Raw genomic sequence first — 20,703 nt, forward strand, 5'->3', positions numbered from 1 at the left:
ATTAGATACACAAAAGCAGATCTATAATGTCTGAAATTCAGGCTTGTTTCTGGCCAAGCTACTGGCTGCGAAAAAAAAAGCATAGAATGTAATTCTGATTCCACAACTAAAGGACAGAACAGGAAAATCACAAACAATAGTGTCTGCTCCCAAACAATCCCTCTTGACCATTTACAGATATATCATGTTGAATCTTAACATTGTTCCATAAAATCAATGGCTTGTTTTAGTCACCATTACCAGGGTTATTGTAGCTTAAACGAGTTCCTTGTAGTGGCATAAGCGCGGTTCATTGGATTAGTCTTTTCAAGTTCAGATGGTTTGTGCTCTACTCAAAAGCAAGACTTTCACCTACCGTTTAGCTGTTTACATTCTGAGCTCAGAAACCAGACTTCACAGTTAATGTTACCAAGATCTCATTTAACTTTTTTCAACCAAATTATGCAAAGAAGGTGACTACAATTTAATATGTTGTGGATTACCCGCTTCGAAGCGTGTAGCTTGCTCATTAGCCCAAGTGAACAGACCGGAAGGAGATGAGCTACTTTTCAAAATGTTTTCAGAACATTCCCAGCCCATCTCTATGTGTACACCATATAGTGGGCTGATTGTGGGAGTGCCAGCAGTTTCCTGCAAAGGTAACTCTCCAAGCAAGTAATCACTCATCTGTTGTCTATTTGCTGACAAGGACCAGTGTGGCTCAGCTCTGTGGTGGTTATTTAAATGGCGGACATCATCTTGGATTTAGGGCCTCATTACACGGACGGCGGTAAGGGTTTACCGGTACCGGTAGACCCTTACCGCCTTACTACAAGGTCCCTTTGCGGGTTGGAGAATTTAACGCCAGCTTAACCAATCCGCAAAGGGACCAGGGAGCTAATTACGGCACCGCAATTTGCGGTGCCGTAATTAGCACCTTCCCCATTCCCATCATGCCCTAAGGGGCAAAAATGGGAATGGGGAAGGGCAATGGGGGAAGGGGGAATTACCGCCCCAGCAACCTTGGAATAGGGCAGTAATTCCCCTTTCCACCAAGGCGGTGCCGGTATTTTACCGGCATGGACCAAGGTGCTAATAGCACCTTGGTCCACCGCCGTCCGTTTAATGAGGCCCTTAGTCTTGGCCTTCTATAACTATAACTTTTCAGCGTCAATCCCTCCTTACTTCCCAAACTGGAATAACAATCCTTTCCCTGATTTGCACCCAGCAAATGCCAGACTGAGTTCAGGATGGGGTGAGCAAACTTAAGTTGAGCAGATGTGCCTTCTACAAACCAATGAAATCTAGCTTCACCAGTTCAGTAGCCCACCAGGGTCTTAACAGGAAATCGCTCTGATATCCATTGTGTCTTGCTTCACAGCCCAGGGCTATTCAGACCAGCAAAGTGACTAAAACACAACAGCCTGTGGTCTTCCATGTAACTCCCCCGTGACCGACTTCAATGAGCGGGCAGTGGTCCCCAGCCCTCGTTGTCACATCAGTTCAACCTGGTAGACTAAGGTGTGGTATCTCTTCACAATCATTATTCAAGACTTTGATGATGTAATTATAGGCAATTTACCAATTTGTACCCAATGTATTTCTGTGTTGCAGCTGTGTACAATTGGCAGGAGCATCTAGTGCTGCTGGATTTGCATGCAGGTTGTTAAACTGGGATGCAACAAGTTGTAATGCAAATTCTGTCTGCCCATCGTAGACATTACATATTTCTTAAGGTAAACACATGGGCACAAATATTTAATACAGTGAACCCATACAACCATGTGTTATTGTTAAGGATCTTACCAGCATCCTAAAGAACGTACATAAATCCTATGTCAAACGTATAAACTCTTACAAGAATGTAATAAGTATTTTGGTGTCATGTAATGTCTTATAATGTTCTTTCTATTCCGAATATCCCACTACTTCTCACAAGTTCTCTTAAACTACGTATATAAAACCTGTAAGTCATTTTTGTATGGTCAATACTGTTAATTCCTGGGTTTTGCATTAACCACCTCAGTGTAGTGGTGAGTGTTGATGGTGAAATAGAAACCCAAGTTAAAGGTCTGTATCCGAGCTGCAAAATTACTCTGAAACTGTTAGGAATTTGACACTTTCACCAAATATTTCCCTTTTAAAGCATGTCTACTGCAGTCCTTTTCTGATACCTGATGTAACAGCTACCTGTTTGATTAAGTATGTAATACCTGAAACAGAGCAGTGTGACCAGCAAGCCCCAGCTACCGGCCCATTGCAGTTCTGGAAGCGGTCAACATACTTGCTGCAAGACTGCTACTAAAAGGCTATAGCTTCAAAGGGTTTCACTTATACAGGCATGCCAATGCCATCCTTGCCAAAGCAATCGTTTTCTTTTTTTTTTGTACAAATGTAAAAAACAAGGGTTGCCAAAAATACTGCCATTTGTGATTAGTGTGTTTTTGATGTGATTGTTTTCTCTTCTAAGAAACAACCATTTTCAGCTTAGCAACTGGATGACCGGTTCCATTACTATTGCTTTAGAACAACTTTTCAACATTAAGTGAGAATCAAGTATGCTGTGCTTTATACAAACAGATCTATGAACTAAATGAATTGATTTCTATGTGTAGGTCTAATTCGTCTGCAAGAACTCATCAAAGCCCCTTCCAGATATAATATTAAGATCAAAATCCGTCAGCTGCCATCTGGGAATAAAGACGCCAGGCCATTGCTCAAGGAAATGAAGAAAGCCAAGGAGTTCTATGTGATATTTGACTGCTCCCACGAATCCGCGGCAGAAATCCTGAAGCAGGTAGGGTGGCAAAAGCTATTGCTTTGACTTAATGTTATTTTGATTAAAATAATAATTACCACAGCACACAGAGTGACGATAATGAGGGGGCTGGATTCATAACAAAGCCAGCTGCAGGTACAACGGAAGGACAGGGAGGAGATGCTACCAGCATGGAAGGGTAATCATTACTCCATTATCCTTCTTAGAGATCTCCTTCTTCCTGTGGGCACATGTGTTCCTTTCTGTGGAAGAAACAAGTGACGAATGGAAAGCGAACAGAACGGTGCCAACAGAATGGAATACAATAGAATAAACCTAAAACAATAGCATATAATAGAATAGAAAATAATTAAGCAATACACTCTGACATGCATTGCATTACCGGTCAGGTAATGCCCCTGAGTCCAGTTACAGGTTGGCCCAAGGCATGTCCCCCATAAGGAGGGGTTTATTGCTACTGGCAATTCTCCATGCTTTTCCAGGATGCTACTCGTTGTTTTTTTGTTTAAGTTGAGAAATGGCGTGGTCGCTGTTTCTCATCATTAACAACTACAAAACAAGATGGCCATCATGGACAAGGGAGAAGGGAACTGCATGTAGTCCGTTCTCCCTTTCCATGGTGGCCATTGCCGCTGTGGGGATGCAACAGAACACTGAGTGCTCTGGATTCAGGTGAGGGACGAGACAGCTTCAAGTAAGCAAGTATGGGGTAAAGGTGGGGAGGAGTGGGTGGAGGTCGAATTTGGGGGAAGGGAGTGTGGGAGTACTAACCTGCTACCTGGCTGAGAAGATGGTGTCCTCCTGCTTCTGGGGAGGCTTGGAATGCAGCAGGCTTTAGCATTAGGTAAACTCCCTATTCTGATCTTTCTGGTTGTCTGGGAGGGCCCCCGATCCACCTCTGGGATACTAATAGAATGCAATGGAAATGAATAACATAGAATAAGGCACTAATGGCAGAGGTGGCATGCTTTCCTCAGTACCCAGTTAATTTACTGAGTGGTACATTTCACTGAGGACCATAATACTGAAAAACGTTGAAAACATTAAATTAATGTATAAAAGGTAGTGGAATAAATGGGTTAAAATGGGTCAGGATGGAGTTGGGGTGGCGTTATAAGGGTAAAAAAACAGGGGGCTCGACGGTACCACTCCAAATAAAAAAATATATAATAAATGTGCCATTTTGTCCATGATAAAATTTACCGCTCTGTTATGTCTGTCGGTAAAATCACATACAACCGATTCTCTCTGACCTTTAACGAGGACATGTGGGCATTTCATTAGCATCTATGTGCAGTTGCTTTTCTTTCTGGTCAATGATTGAGCATGAAAAACATACTAAAAAGATGCTTGTTAGATATAAACAAATCGGTTTCTCCGTCAGCCCACTGGAAGGGCAATGTGGGGGGCCGCGGGGGTTCTCCCCCTGCATTTATTTGCGAGAGAAAGTGCAAACATTCGAGAGAAGAACATCATCATTTTTGGGATGCGCAGTAAAAAACGCTCAGTAATCACATAGATCTGTGATGTCCACTCTCCTGGGAGTGTTGTGGCAGTTGGGAGGTAAGGGGAAGTGCAGCCACTGAGATTGCTCTGCCTGTCCCTTCTATGGGAAGTTGCAGGTGAGATTTATTCTTCTCATATGCCTCAATTCCATCCGCAATCCATTTTGTGTATTTTACTATATCACCCTCCAAAATAGATGGAAACATAGACAATTGGCATGGATTTAAAATGATGGCACATATGAATTCCTCAGCTCCAACTGTGTCTGAGTTGATCCTGGTATAAGTGGTATAAGCTGTTGGTCAAACCCAGAGATGTATCCATACTTTCCCATCCCGTGGTCATGATCTGGTCTTTGACCACAGGAACCAGAGTCTGTGAAACACATTTAAAATCCTGGATGATCTGTTTCTCATTACTATTTTTCCTAGGAGTCAAAGACGTGGATGACCCTGCTTCACCATTGTATTGCATGACATACTCGTTGATAGCTTTGTGATGTTCAAAGGGTTGCTGAAACATATATAGAAGCAAATATTGTTAGGTGGACGCCTTCTTTGCTAAGCTGAGCTGGGGAAGAATGCTCATGGTTTTCAATCTTATCAGCATCTTCTGGACTTTGACTAAGGGCTGAAATGGGTACACGTTTGCAATATATGGCTATTATATTGACCACCTTGCTGTCTTTTTGCAGGATGTCCCATTCTATGAGGTTAAAGCAGTGCACACAACTAGGCACATGGTAGTAACAAGATTTCTACAGTAAGGCTCTTTATTTTGTTTTGTAGATTGCTATACTAAGATTTTTGAAATTTTATTTTTCCATATTTGCTCCTGCAAAGGGTGATACCCGAAACGCGTTGAGCTAAAATTGGTCTTGCTTTACTAATTTCTGTATTAAACACATCTTGCTTTTGAATATGTTGTTTTCTTAAATATCAGTTTCTACTTACCTATAAGAGTTGCTTGAGGGCAAAGTATTTGCATTATGCCAGTTAAGGTAATGGTGGTTGAGTGGCAGGTGTGCAGCTCCTTGAAAGAAGCCCAGTGTGTATTGATGCACATAGGGCCTGATTAACAGCACATTTTCAATAGGATGGTCCCATTAACAAATGCTTTGTAAATAAGGCCTATGGTCTGTTCACTAGTGCTGTTATCCATTTACAAATTCATGGAATGCATGGTGGATATATTCAGCGTTGATAAAAGTATTTGGTGAAGATCAGGCACTGCAACTTTGGAAAAATATGCTTTGTTGTATACCTGTTTTTAGGAGAAATGGATTGACAAATTCCTGGAATCCTTTTGAGTTCACCAACCAATAGGGTAGGAGTTCAACGGCCGTGAGTGCTTCTTTCACTGCCAGCAGAAATGGCAGGCACTCTCAGCAATCATCACAAATGAGCAGGGGTGAGGGTTCGTTGGGGAAAGGAGCTTGAGACTGCTTACATCCTGAAGATGCATTCAAACAGCTCTTTCACCATCATCATCATCTTCTTCGATCATAAGCAGTGTCCCTTCAGAGGACGTTCCAGCAGCTGACCCACTTTAACACTATTCCCGATGAGCATGCAGTACTATTTGATGACTGTTTTTCAAGGGACTCCATAGTACTTGTAATTAATTATTATAATTGTTCTTTTAAAGCACGCTTAATAGCAGAGAGGTTTCCCAGCACTAGACCGGTATTGTCTTGCTTCCAAGACAAACGTGCTGCCCCTGAGCTATTCTCCCATCCCCCTACTCTGGTAGCATAATGTCTGCCAGGCTTCCCATGCAGCGCTGGTGTGCAGATTGAAATACTCCCATTGTACTTACCAATGGTGAGAAATCCCAGGGCCATGCAGAATCCCAGGGCTGGCAGAATTAGTAGTGTACCTAGAATGGCCCTGTCTCCTACAGTTGTTAAACCACTGCCTGTTGCTGGCCAAGTGCCCTCATCATATGTGGTCCACTATCCAGGCTCTGGCTTAATTTGGTTTTCTTGGGCAAAAGAATGCCACTGATGGTTATCACTGATGCGGTTTGCTTGGTGCTTTGCGTCTGTTGCTACTCAGTAGCACGTGCACGCACATTTCCAATGCTAACAGCAGCACCATTGTCATTGTCCTAATCCTGGTCATCACTAAAGTTCATGGTCAGTTCTTGCAAAAGGCCTGTACCAGGGTCTGTTGGAATTCATACAGGGTCTCTGGTATCATAATAGTCTGAAAGGATCTATGGAGAGTAATGGCTGTGCTTGGCTGTTTCCTCACCTGCATCACCATTCCTATCTGCTGAAGATGTAACGGTATTCTATCCACCACAGCTGGACCTTCTTTCTTTTTTCTAGTGATTTCCCCTCCTGCCCGTGACTGCACCTCACTACCGCAGATTCACTACAGCATTACAGCGGCTGTCATCTTATTTCCATCATAATTCAAATTGGATGATGCCTTGGGCTCAACAATACTGCTTTGTTCACTACTGGATGTGGTATTAGTGGTGATACCAGGCACACACCACAGTGACTAATGCAGCATACTGTGTCTGAAGACTTTGTGTGGTTTGATCACAGACTGGAACACATGGCTGTTTTTGTTTGAGGTGGGCACTTTCTTTCTTGGTACAGCTAGCTTCTTTGCATATGTAGTTTAACCTATCAGGAAATGTTATATCTTGATGGATCTACCTGCATGGAAGATTAAAATGACATGGCCTGCAGTAGCGGCCATGTAGTTATGGTTACATTTCTAAATCCATAGGAAGAGCACTTTTTGGGCGGTTTTTAACTTCACTCCTCGTGGACGAATCCTCACCAGACTTTGCAAACCAAGTATAGGGCCCACTCTGATTCTTTTTGCAAAGTTTGGTCAGGTATGGTCAACGGCGGCAAAGTTATAGGGGGGGTCCCAAAATGTATTTTTTTCCCATAGACTGAATGGAGAAAACACTTCATACCTACAGCCCAAACCACTGGACGGATTTTCACCAAATTTGTGGCAGGAGCGGCGGCTTGGTCACAAAAGTGTGCTTTTGTACATTTGGTGGAAATCCGTTCAGAAGTTTTTTTTTTTAAATGACCAAAAAGGAGGTCTAAAAAAATTAGTGAGATCTATGTCCACTACGCAGACACACTTCCCTGTTTGGTCAGTGGACAGGAATCTGATTGGGTTAGAGGGCAACGTGGTGTCTGCAGACATCGGATCCGCCCACTGATTGGATGGTGAAAAGCGTGAAGTGCATCAGATTTTTGGAAACACCTGCCATCTTGAATTCGCGGACAGCAGCCGGGGTCCACGGACATTGCAGTAAAAACATATTAAAAAACACAACACTGCACTTGTCAAACTTATCAAATAATCTCTGGGGAGGTGAGGGGTGATGAGGATAGGATGGGATATGTTTTTCGCTGTGAAAGTCCGCAAACAGTTTGGATGTTCGCGAACAGTCCTGTTAAATTCGCAGGCACCTCAGCATTACAGGGTTGGTGAAAAGCAGTTCTTAGATGGCTTATAACGTTGGCACCACTTAAAGAAACTGCATGAAATTTTGCAATTAGATTTATGACCTGATTCCGAATGAGTTTGCAATGTTTGGTGGGATTCTGTCAAGAGGGGGCAAAATTAGATGAGGGGTCCCAAAATGAATGTAAAGGCTTATAAATGAGGTGCCATTTGACAAATCTACACTTAAATTGGCAAACTGATAATAGATCTAGATGTAAATGTTTTAGCCAATTTTGGTGGGATTTTGTCAAGAGGGGGCAAAATTAGAGGGGGGTCAAAAAATATTGTAAAGGTTTATAAATGTGGTGCCATTTGACAAATCTACACAAAGGTTTGCAAAAAGATTATAGATCTAGATATAAATGTTTTCTTAAAGTCTGAACAGATTTTGTCAAGTGGGGACTAGGTTATATGACGATTGCATGTGCATACATTTGACACTTTTGAAAAAAATAAAACATGGGTGGATTTCCAGCAAACTTGTGTAAGGAGCATTGGCAAGGACCTTAAAGCATGGTTTTGCAAATGTGCCTGTGTTTTATTTTTGACGAGTATCATAATGTAGGTACACACAATAGTGATATACATTTGGCGACTGAGGTGTAGCCTGTTTCCATCTGCAATTCCAGATTGTCTGGGTCATGGAATAAGGTCATGATCTAGACAATCTGGCTACTGGCCATGACCACGAGGGACAAAACATGGGGGTAAAGTGGCCATGTCCACCTGGGAGTGGCTTTGTGGTAAAGTTATTCGAAATTGAGATAGGTTTGAAATGAAAGAAAAATGTGCTTGTGGTAATATGATCATAGGGTTCTCTTTTCAGGCTGCCATGGAAAGCAAAGAGGGGCCCTAAATGGAACCCCGCCTTCCCTTTCCATGGTGGCCATCTTGGAAAAGGATTTTCCTTCCTACACCGGGGGACGCCGGAAGAAAAATCCTTTTTTTTAGCACCCCAGGTTCCTGATTTGGGAACCTAGGATGCTAATGGCCTTCATCCCCTATTATAGGGGCTGGAATGGGGGGATAATGGTCCAGGGACCTCATTATCTACCCTTGCTTCGCTTGGGCTGATAACATGGGCTGCTGGGCCGGTATACACTGTTCCAGTCCCTGGAACGGAGGATGAACGCCACAATATTCCCATTAGCATAACACAAAATGCAAATGGAAATGTTGGAAAATCTTATTGAGTCTATGCACTTTACTGAGAAATATAAAGTAGATGGAGTAAATCCATTTTTAATTTTTTTTATTTGTTAACTGTGAAAGGTGGTTCCTAAAGGAACATTTCTTTTGTTGTTTTTGGATGTATTCTTTTATTTTTTCAAGGAGAGCTAAGAACGAAAGGTGGGGAGGGAAATGAGGGAAGAGGCACCAAACACTTATATGGAGGGGTAGGTGGACAGGGGAAAATATTGTGTGTGTTATTACTACAATAGGGGGCAGTGTTTCTCATGCTCCTTGATTACAGCAGTGGTGGTGGCTATTGGGGAGAGGAGGTATTAAGATAAATATCAGTTTTGCTAAAAGTATGTACTGTGTACTAGATTGTTAATGGATAATGAGTAGGAATAAGTGTTGGAGCTGTGCAAGGGAAATTTTGAAGTTGAAAGTTTCTAGATCAGTAGAAAAGGCAGTTCCGAACTGTCCATGAAGCACAGATCTTATCGTGAAGTGCGGACGTGTTCTCGGACATGTCATCATGCCGTGCGCCAGCGTATGGTCATGTGGCACTGTCTGGAAGGTCTGCAATGAAGTCAGATGTTCGTAGACATCTACGGATGCAAAACTAGTTGAAATAGTTGCAAAAAGTGTATAAAATTGTTAAAACTCTAGAAGGTGGGAAATGACAGAGTTTTAAGGTCCCACTTTGTAAATTGGACACAAATATTGCTATATTGGGTAGTTATAATATTAGTAAGTTGTAGGAAAATAGCATGCACTGGTAAAAACCCATGAAATTCACAGAAAAAAAACGTTGTGAAAGGGATGTTATGGTTAAGCTGGAATAATGAAAACCTATGAAATTCAATGAAAAAAGTTTGTTAAAGGGACGTTATGGTTAAGTTGCACTAATAAAAACCTATGAAATTCAATGAAAAAAACTTTGTTAAGGGACATTATGTTTAAGTTGCACCAATAAAAACCTATGAAATTCACTGAAAAAACTTTGTTAGAGGGACGTTATGGTTAAGTTGGACTCATAAGAACCTATGAAAATCAATTAAACAACTTTGTTAAAAGGGTGTTATGGTTACAAGTAAAAAGGAAAACCCCCAGAAATTCGCCAGTTATGGTAAGCTAAGCAACCATAACTCGCGCCACCACCGTGCACTGCTAAGACTAACACCCAGGACATCAAAGATGACATCACAAATGTCATTGATGACATCACTGATGACATCACATGTGAAATACATTTTGATGAAATGTCCCCACAAGGAGTTGTGTTTATATTGTTCGCAACAAGATGTCAGGGGTGATTGGGAAACTCATCATAAACTACTTAATCTATTAAAGAATGTACTCATATAAAATCATTGTAGTGTTGTTGTTAATACATAAACCTAATCATATATAAATATAGTCAATGACTGCAGCATGCACCATAGAAGTAGACTATTTATAATCTTGGAATTTTGGATTGTACAATAATGAATGCTACCTTATCAGAGTTTTGAGGAATGTTAAACATGTAATAACTAGCTAACATTTCAAGACTTACAACACTTGTGCTGGTACAAACAATACATATGAAGAACCACAATGCGTAAAAATTAGAGGCACATACAGAGAAACTAAAGTAAGGAAGGAAGAAACAGCATCATCAGAAAATGTTAATGACATTAAAGTTTATCGTCATGTATGCAAATGAATTGTGTGTTTGAGGACTGCTCATTTCCCCATGTATGTGCAGATGAGATGAGACCAAACCTTAAGCAAAGTACTTAAAGAACATATGACAAGGTTAAGTTTAGATATATAGCACCTTTTTCAATTTTAATATTCTGACTGTCAGTGAACAAAACCACCTAGCCTATATATGTGAGTGAACAAAAACAATTGGCCCAGATATGTGATGCCATCAGTGATGTCAACAATGACATTGGTCATGGCATCTTTGATGGCCTGGGTGTTAGTCTTAACAGTGTACGGTGGTGCGAGTTATGGTTGCTTAGCTTTCCATAACTGGTGAATTTCTGGGCTTTTTCGGTTTTACTTGTAACCATAACGTCCTTTTAACAAAGTTTTTTCTCTGAATTTCATAGCCCACGGTAGTGGTGGTGTAGTTATTTATTTTTTATTGAGTTTAAAGTGCGTATTGGTTAATTAAAACCTTATAGACTATGAAATAACAATTACATCAATAACAAAAGAAAAGACATACATTGATTTCATATTATTCATACATAAAGAACAGAGATAATACATTCTCTTTAAAAGAGATAAATTGCTTGCTTCCAAATATAAAAAGCTGCCCCCATAAAAACCTTAATTTCTCCATCAAAAATAGCTGACCAGAATTGATTAGATTTGATCCTTTGAAGATCCCCAACAAAATTTGAGTGGCGGTGTAGTTATGGTTAAGTTGTTAATCACATAGGAAGAGCACCTTTTGGGCTGCTTATAACTTTGCTCCCCCTGGACGAATCCTCACCAAACTTTGCAAAAAAAGTATATGGCCCACTCTGAATTCTTTTGCGTGAGGTTTGGTCAAGGGGGGCAAAGTTATAGCGGCGGTCCCAAAATTTCTTTTTTTCCCATAGACATAATGGGAAAAAACGCGCTCAAACCGCAGGACTGATTTACACCAAATTTGCGGCAGGAGCGGCGGCTTAGTTCCGAAAGCGTGTTTTTGTTAATTTGGTGTAAATCCGTCCAGTATTTATTTTTTTAAATGACCAAAACGAAAGGTAAAAAAATGGGTGATATCGATGTCCGCTCCCCAGACACATTTCCCTGTTTGTTCCGGGGACAGGACACCAATTGGCTAACCGGCTTGTGTCAGGTCCGCGGACACACAACATGTCCGCTTATTGGCTGGTGTGAGGCGTGAGGTGCGTCACATTGTTTCGATGTGCACGCCATCTTGGATCCGCCGACAGCACAGCGGCGAACAGAGGCAAAATGCAATTTTGGGGAGTGTGTTGGTATGCAGAAGTGCTTGGGGAGGGTTGGGAAGTAAGGTATGGGCCAAATACTGTGTTTGTTTAGGTGGCAGGTGCCCCTGATGTGTTCGCCATGCCGTGGTCTTCGCGGCTGTCCGTGGACATAATAAATGCACTACTAGCTATTTTACTTTAGTATGATGTTGGTTTTGGGTTGTTAGTAGAGGATTGATTATAACTAATATCCCCTATAAGCAGCCCACATACCACAGTCAAAATGTTTGGTGGTATTGGTGTGTTATGCTGCGCTGGTTGTGGCCAGGGCCTAGAGGCTTGGGTGCATATGGCCAGGGCCTAGAGTCTTGGGTGCCCTGGCCACAACCACTGCAGCATAACACACCCATAGAATCAAACACCCATCAAATATCCACAACCCAAAAGTTTGTGTACTGTTTCATTTTTAGAGTTTGTATGTGAAGTTTTAGCTAGGGTATGCAGTTAAGATTTTAGAGCTTGTAACAAGGACTGCTGTGTTTGTGAGTCTATTTATTTTATACTTACTGGTTGAGTTTTTTGTGGTTGTATGCAGTTTTTTCATGACATGGGTAACTGAATCCGACATACTTTTTTCGATCTATGTGATAAAAGAAAGGATCATATGTTAGAGTAGGTAGTTCATAATGAGTTATTGCATTGCATAATAGATATTTCTGTATTTTTTTACCCTCATATTTAGTTATTTACAAGTACTATAGTTCAAACCGGTGTACTGCGCAATTTGCTTAGTTTCTGTGTTTGTTTTCTAAATCATTGGGTCTGTGGGAAAAAAAAAATCCATGCTGGATTAAAAAAAACCTTCTATGTTGTTTTACAACATATTTATTTCATTGTTTTACTGTTTATTTCTTGTTTCTTGCTAATCTTCTATATGTTGGCTTGTTGCAGATTTTTGGGGCAATTAGATACCTGTTGGCGTATTCTAATTGTGTATTTCTACATTTATGCTATTCATCTATCTGTTAGGTTGTTACAGATTTTTTGGGGCAGTTAGATACCTGTTGGCGTATTCTAACTGTATATTTCTTGTTTGATTTTAGTGGTATTTATTTATCTGTTTGCTTGTTGCAGATTTTTTGGGGCAGTTAGATACCTGTTGGTGTATTCTAACTGTATATGTCTTGTTTAATTTTAGTGGTATTTATTTATCTGTTTGCTTGTTGCAGAACCTTGGGGCAGTTAGATACCTCTTGGCGTATTCTAACTGTGTATTTCTTGTTACATTTTAGTGGTATTTATTTATCTATTTGCTTGTTGCAGAATCTTGGGGCAGTTAGATACATGTTGGCGTACTGTGTGCACAGTTTCAAAGTTGAAGTTTTGTTTATGTTCATATACAGATTACGTATTCAATTTTGGTTTTAAGAATATTAAGTAAGCTGGCAATCTCTGCTTTAGAGTAATGGTACTATCATTACATGCGAACCATTCACAATTCTTTTTTTATATATGCAGTGTAGTGACCTGCATTTGCTGTGGTTCCTGCATGGTAGATTATACCTATTGTTGTGAAGGTTTTCTTACCAAGTGATACTTGACCATGTGTGAATCCAATCAAATTACAGTTGTTTTTGTTACCATCTGCATTGTGACATAAAAGCATTACTATTACGTATTTACTATGTGTCTTTATTTGTAAGCTGGAGCGATTATCTGAATTGCAGGTAGTACATAATCTGCATGGTTTGCATTTTGTACAAGTTGCTGAAAAGGAATGGATTCACAGTTAGGTATGGATACATAAACAAAGCGTTCTTACGGACTTCTTCCTGTGCCACATGGTTGCGGAGAGTGCATGTATGTTTCCAAGATTTCACTTATAGGTATGTTTTTGTTTTCCAGTACTTGTAGTAAGTACATTAGAAATTCTTGTGGATCTTCTTGTGAGTTTATAGTGAATTTGACAATTCCAACACAGTAGTCTAATTCTTGTCTTCTTTCAGTTTGAAGTAGTTTTCTTTTACAACGTTTTGCTTTTTGTGGAACAGGATAGGTTTTTAGATGGGGGTTGTGGAGTGAACACAGCCTATTGTTTTCTAGAATGTAAGGAATATCTGCATTTACTTTACTTGCATTAAAGTTGATTAGAAATAGCCCGTCAAGTGTACGTACATGTGATAGTGCTGCATAGCTCATGCCTTCTTTAAAGACTGTGCTACCAATATCTATTAATGCTTTATCTAGGGTAAGACCTTGTGATTTGTGAATGGTAACTGTGTATGCTAGAGTTAGTGAAAATTGTTCTATGTGTACATACATGTCTTTGAAAAGAAGGAAGCGGGCTGTTGAGTGTCCTATCCTTTTCACTTCAAATAGGTTGTCAAAGAGAATATTGACAAATTGAATGTTGTTGTCACGTGGGTATGTTTGAAAGCCAACAAATGTACCAAGTGCTCCATTAACTAGTCCTTGTTCCACGTCAAGGTTATGTTTAAGCATTGCCCTACAGTTTAAACATAATTTTAATATTTTCTCCAAACCAGGGCATTTAGTCTTGTTGACAGATGGCTAGTGCCATACCATGTACGTCCAGTTTATCTGTGGACCAAATTTCAATTATTGTTTGCATTTCTTTTTTCAACATTGTTTCATTGAATTTTGAACAGTTCGCAAGAGTTGGCATCAAGGACATACAATTGACATTTTTGTGTGTTAATTGTTCAATGACATCAGTAGCACATGAGTTATGGCCATAGAGTGCATGGAGGTACTTCTTGAGATAGTACACCAACTCTAATACTTTTCAAAATGTTGGCGTATGCGAGGTCTGCAGACTGGCGCATGTTTTCTGTTAATTCTCTGCGTTGGAAATGTGCCAAAGGTTGACATTTCCTATACTGCTTACAGTTTTATGGCACAGTTTGTGCCCTAAGGTTTTAAAAATAGGTTCAGCTTTCACTGGTGTCAATTGAAGAAGATCACGAAAACAATAATGTGTTTTCCTCCAAAGAGCTCTTCGTAGTCTGTTTTGTGGACCTCTTGTAATCTGAGGTGAATCAAAGTCAAAATTAGGTTGGAGACCATGCACGCCTCATCTATTAGCACCATTTTCATTTGTTTGAAAACTCTGAGTAGTTCCATTGCAGCTTCTGTGGAAAGTTTGTAATAGTCTAATTTGTTTTGGTGTTCTACTGGAAGGAGTAGTAATCGGTGTAAAGTGACACCGCCTATGTTGTAGGCAGCTAAACCTGTGGGGGCAGTTACAACAGTTTACAGTTTGTTGTTTGTCAATGGTTTAGGAACTTGCTGATGATGTTGATTAAGAATGTTTTGCCTGAACCAGCTTCACCACTCAAGTATAGCAGTATAGGTTTGTTGTCTTGGCAGGTACCATTTTTATTTTCATGTTCCACACCATGTTCAATTTGTTTTGGTTATTTCTTCGAAAATGCTACGCTGCTCATTGTTCAGTTGTGATTTCAGTACAGCAAAGTCTTCTGTAGCTTGTTCATACTGACACATGGTGTTTTCTACTTCTATCATGGCTAATTCAGCCTCATTTGCTATTAAAAGTGGTTCTTGGCTTCCTGTTAGAGAAGGTTGACTAATGTCAGGAGTGTCCACTTGTAGTTGGGCCTGGAGTTCTTCTTCATGTTGCTCTTCATTGTCAACATTGTTTGGTCCTGTGTAAAATGTACGTCTGTTATAGTGCTTTCATTTGCTTTGAAAGCATCTTCATAGGAGTCATATGTATCCAGTAATTTTTCTTCTTTTCTCTATGGTTTAAAAAGTTGTAGCAGGGACATGTAATACAGTTCTTTATGTTGAGGAGTTGTTAATGACAATTTGATATGATTAATTAAGCTGTCTTTGGTAAGTTTCACTAAGCTGCCTTCACAATTTACAACTCTGTATCTACCTTTCTTTTCATCTGGTTTAACATTATTTTTGTGTGTGAAGTTTTGGGCTACGTGGTAGAGAAACATGGTTTGCAAAGTGGTACTCCTGTTGTCATAGCCACTGGTCAAGGGCCAATAATCTCACCACCTGCAGGGTCCCAATGGACCCAGTCTTGGTGCCTATGGCACCAAGCTCATTACAAAGTGTGCTCTGCACACAGAATACAGAGAGCATGGGCATCTAGGCCGGGTGGGGCCCTACCAATTCAGGGAAGGCATGTGCAGAAGACAGGAGGAGTGGCAAGGTGGGGCCACAAGGCGGGGATTAAAAGGAGTGGCTGGGGCCAGGCTATATAAGCCGGCCCCACCCGCATGCTGGCGCTACGCGTTAGTCTGCTAGTGCAGCGTAATGCTTACCGCCATCCAGAAGCACTTACCTGGTTCAGCATGTGCATCTTAAGTCCCCGGAACCCTCTAGCATCTTACGTGGAATCAGTCACAACATTGCTAGAAGCACTGCCATCGGCTTCCCTCTGCAGCCGCCGCACATCTTACCTTGAGACCACGCCACCGCTGGCACGCCTGTTAACTGCTTCTGACTCTTGAGTCTCTGCGCGCATCTTAACTGAGTCATCCTCGCCATCGCTTGAAGAAGCTCTGCTCCCACTTCCGACTCTGCAGCAGTGGCATCCAACTTACCAGTCTTCTTGAGTGCTCCGCGGGTGCCGCCTAGCATCCATACCTGTCCGAAATTCCCATCTACACAGGGCCATCACCCGGCATAGCATCCACGCAGATCTTCATCTGAGGCAGCCTGCAGGAGTCCTCAAACCATTCATCAGCTAACACCGACCAGCTGACCCCGCAGAGCGAACAAGAAAACACTAGGTTAGCAATCGCATAGACTATAAAACGTTAAGCAGCGCAACTCACAAACTTAGTGGCATTTCTGGAACAGTCTACTTACCACCAGTAGGTTCTCCGGGACAGACTTTTTCATCTTAAAGTGCTTGTTGGCCCATCTTCATACCTAGGGAGAGAAAGGACAATATATGGTTACGGACAATAATGATTGGGGAAAATGATCACAAAGGTTACGGACAATAATCATTGGGGAAAATTATCACAAAGGATACGGACAACAATCAGAGCAATAAACCTACCTTCAAGATGGAATGGTTGCAGCCAGTCTGGACCTCCACACTCAGGACCAGTGACACAACTAGGTCCATCCACAGCGCCCCTGCTGAAGGAAAGCAGGATGGAGAGCCCATCTTTACATCAATACAAGTGAGCTTGCAAGAGCAAACTCTTGCGCACTACCTTTTGGCACGAAAGGGTTGAGGCGAATCACAGCACCACCACGTTATTCTCATTGCCTCTCATCTTCTCCCAGGAACAGTACCAGCACCCCGGGCCCTCCATACCACTGCAGTTGGGGGAGAGAAGCGATCCAAGGGAGTGAACTCCTGGGAGGGCTCCAAACCGTGCCCCAACGTCCCCGCAGAGACCAGGTGAGCGTAACAGAACGCAAAGCCTCTCTGAAATCTCTGCCTGGGCGTTATGAATACCTCAGAGTCTGACCAGTTGGCCCAATTGCTGGGGGAACTACGGGCCAAAGTGCATGCCGCCAGACAAGAGACAAATTCCTTGAGAAGTGATCTCATTGTTGCCCGAGAACGAACCGATGAACTGGCAAGGCAGGTGCTTCAAACTCATGCAGGGCAAGTTCCACTACTTGGAATCGCGCCAACCCCTTTGCCACCATCACTAACAGTTCAAGTGGTACTTCCAGGGGCTGTACCGTTGGCTCCCCCTGAACGGTTTTCCGACGACCCCAACAAATATGCCGTATTTATGAATCAGTGCCGCTTGCACTTTTTGTGCCGTCCAGGTGCATTCCCGAATGGCAGTTCCAGCGTGGCCTTTGTACTTTCGTATCTAGGAGGCAGCACAGCGGACTGGTCGATACCTTTGGTCAATCAGGACGACCCTGTACTTCACAATTTTGGGGAGTTCCACCGGTAATTGGAGAAGCTGTTTGCGAGACACACCCAAGGACAGGCTCTGGTTAAAAAGAACCACATTATTTTACCGAGCACTACGTGGGGAACTAAAGGATGTGCTAGCCCAGGTGGTCAATCCTCCTGAACGCTGTGCAGAATATATCAACCTGACACTGCAACTGGATCCTAGGTTACAAGACCGAAAACTGGATCGAACAAGAATGGAAGGGAGGTCAGTCTATATGCGACCCAGGGAAAATCTAGTCAAGGCCCATGAAACAATGGAACCCATGCAGATCGGGGGTTACAAGCCCCTATATCCAAGGCAGAAAGAGAAAAGAGAAGGCAGCAACAGCTTTGTTTATATTGTGGCAAGGCAGGACATTTTCTTCGAGATTGCCCCACGAAACCACCCAAGAAAACTGTAGGTGCAATGGATAATACCGATAACTAACAAGACAAGGCTCCGGAAAACTCCAGCGCCCGACAAGGGCAAGGGTCCCTTTTGTTGAGCGAAAAGAAGACAGTAGTTCAGACATCACATCTAGTCACTCCGGTACTCATAGTCCACCACCAGCAACCATCAAGGGTACACGCCTTGGAGGCGTATATCGACAGTGGAGCAGTGGGTAACTATATTGATCAGGGTCTAGCCGCACAAATAGGCCTCCCACTTCGGCATATAACACAGGCGGACAACGTGACTGCAGTGGACGGCTCTCAACTATCCTCTGGACCAGTAACGCAACACACTGAAAAAGTTATGCTGATATGTCAGGACGGTCATCTGGAAGACATCTCTTTTGATCTTTGTGGAGCACCACAGCTCTAGATGATCCTAGGAATGCCGTGGCTGGAGGCCCGTAACCCCAGGATACACTGGAAAACACGAGTGCTAACCATTCCACAAGAATGCACCAAAACCTGTTATCGGAAGAATCTGCAAAAAGCCAAAAGCAAGGCAAAAGCACTTCTGGCTCTTGTTGGTGCCTTGCCTCTGGAATATTCGCATTATCAAGACGTATTCCAAAAAGAACAAGCAAATACTCTGCCGCCATATAGACCCTACGACTGCCAGATTGACCTGATACCCGGAGCTCAAATCCCATGCAGCCGAATATATTATTTGACAGAGCAAGAAAATCAACACCTACGAACCTACCTAGATCAGTACCTAGCCAACAGATTCATTTGTCCATCTAAGTCCCCTGCTTCCACAGCACTCTTCTTCGTACCCAAGATGGAAGGTGACCTCCGAAGGTGCATCGAGTACAGGGCATTGACTCAAATCATTGTTAAGAATAGAAACCCTCTGCCACTCATCCCAGAACTACTCGACCAGGTAAAGAGCACTCAAATCTACATGAAACTAGACCTTGGGGGCGCCTATCACCTCGTACGAGTTAAAAGTGGTGACAAGTGTAAAACAGCATTCCGGACCAAATATGGACTTTTCGAGTATCACGTGATGCCCTTTTGGTTATGCAATGCACCAGCGGCATTCCAGTTCTTTATGAACGATGTGCTCCATGAACTATTGGGTGTCTGTGTTCATGTTTACATTGATGATATCCTGATCTATTCACAGTCCAAGGAAGATCATGTTGGCCATGTGAGAGCAGTGTTGGAAAAGCTCTGTCAGCACCGGTTATTTGCCAAACTAGAGAAATGCTCTTTCCATGTCACAGAGGTCGAGTTTCTGGGCTTCATGCTTACTCCACGAGGAGTTCATATGGACACACGCACGGTTGAAGCTATCCTGAAATGGCCATCCCAACATCTACCAAAGGGGTACAAAGTGTTCTGGGATTTGCCAACTTTTATAGGTGATTTATACCACAATTCTCACAGACCGTCCATCCAATCACATTTCTTCTAAAGAAGAATAAGAAATTATTTAGGTCCGCAGAGGCTGACAGCCCCTTCCAAGACTTAAAACAAGCCTTCACCTCAGCACCTATACTTCGACATCCTCGGCCGGATCTACCGTATGTGGTTTAGACTGATGCCTCCAGTATTGCCATGGGAGCTGTGTTATCGCAAAGGGACCCTGAGACATGGCAGCTCCATCCTATAGCATTCTGGTCCCGCAAGTTTTCTGCACCTGGAAAGAATTACGCAATTACCGACAAAGAGCTCCTGGCAATCAAAGGAGCCTTCAAGACCTGGAGACACTGGCCCTCATTCCGAGGTTGGTGGTAGTCATAGCGCAATTTGCACCATGACTGCCACCAATAACGGGTCCGGCACCGGTATTGAAGTGGGAGAATGGAAAACCAGGCTCCCGTCCTTCACCTCTCGCGCTTGGCCTAGAGGGTCACGACCCAAACACCCGCCACGAGAAGAGTTTGCCCATTTACCAGACGACCAGATACCCTGGTACAGGAACATACGGATGTGTCCATCTGCTTGCCCAGCAGCCCGCACTGGCCATGCCGACACCTGCGGCACGGATCAACTAGACTAAAATCTACACGTCGTTAGAGATGCCATGACGACCTAGACAACGGGAAGCACATCTGTACAAATATACACACTGGACATTCCCACACCAGCCTACACGAAGAATATACTCAGTGCTATGACGTAGGCGACAGGCATATTCACGGACGTGCATCTTTATTATTTTTATATAGGCTTTCAGAATGCAGAAACGCAAGACGCGTCATGAACTTTTTACTAGCTTGCTCACGCTTCTCTTTGAAACCAGTTACCACCATAAGAAATATAATAAAGACAATACTGATTATGGAATTATATGCTCCTATAACCTAAAGCACCTGTGCACCAAACGGACAACTTATGCACCGGGCCAAAGTAGGCCTCAAACAAGAGCTCCCGTGGACATCAACAAAGACAAGAGTCAGTTGCTGATCCTGCAGAATGAGCTTGGCGAAGCAACCAGCCAAGGTCGCAATGTTGCAAACCCACGTTCCA

The 20,703-nt window shown here is 42.4% G+C and overlaps 1 protein-coding gene across 4 annotated transcripts in view; it reads left to right on the forward strand.

Moving 5' to 3' along the window:
* GRIK1 (glutamate ionotropic receptor kainate type subunit 1) overlaps window positions 1–20,703 on the forward strand; it is a 1,552,596-nt gene that overhangs the window by 910,651 nt on the left and 621,242 nt on the right. For all 4 annotated transcript variants that reach the window (XM_069636357.1, XM_069636359.1, XM_069636358.1 and 1 more), the window contains exon 4: window positions 2,595–2,776. In XM_069636357.1, coding sequence (XP_069492458.1) covers window positions 2,595–2,776 — 182 coding nt within the window. The remainder of the gene's footprint in view (window positions 1–2,594; window positions 2,777–20,703) is intronic.

This window comes from Ambystoma mexicanum, chromosome 7p (assembly GCF_040938575.1).
Source record: "Ambystoma mexicanum isolate Mex_15411 chromosome 7p, UKY_AmexF1_1, whole genome shotgun sequence".
Classification (NCBI taxonomy): Eukaryota; Metazoa; Chordata; class Amphibia; order Caudata; family Ambystomatidae; genus Ambystoma; species Ambystoma mexicanum.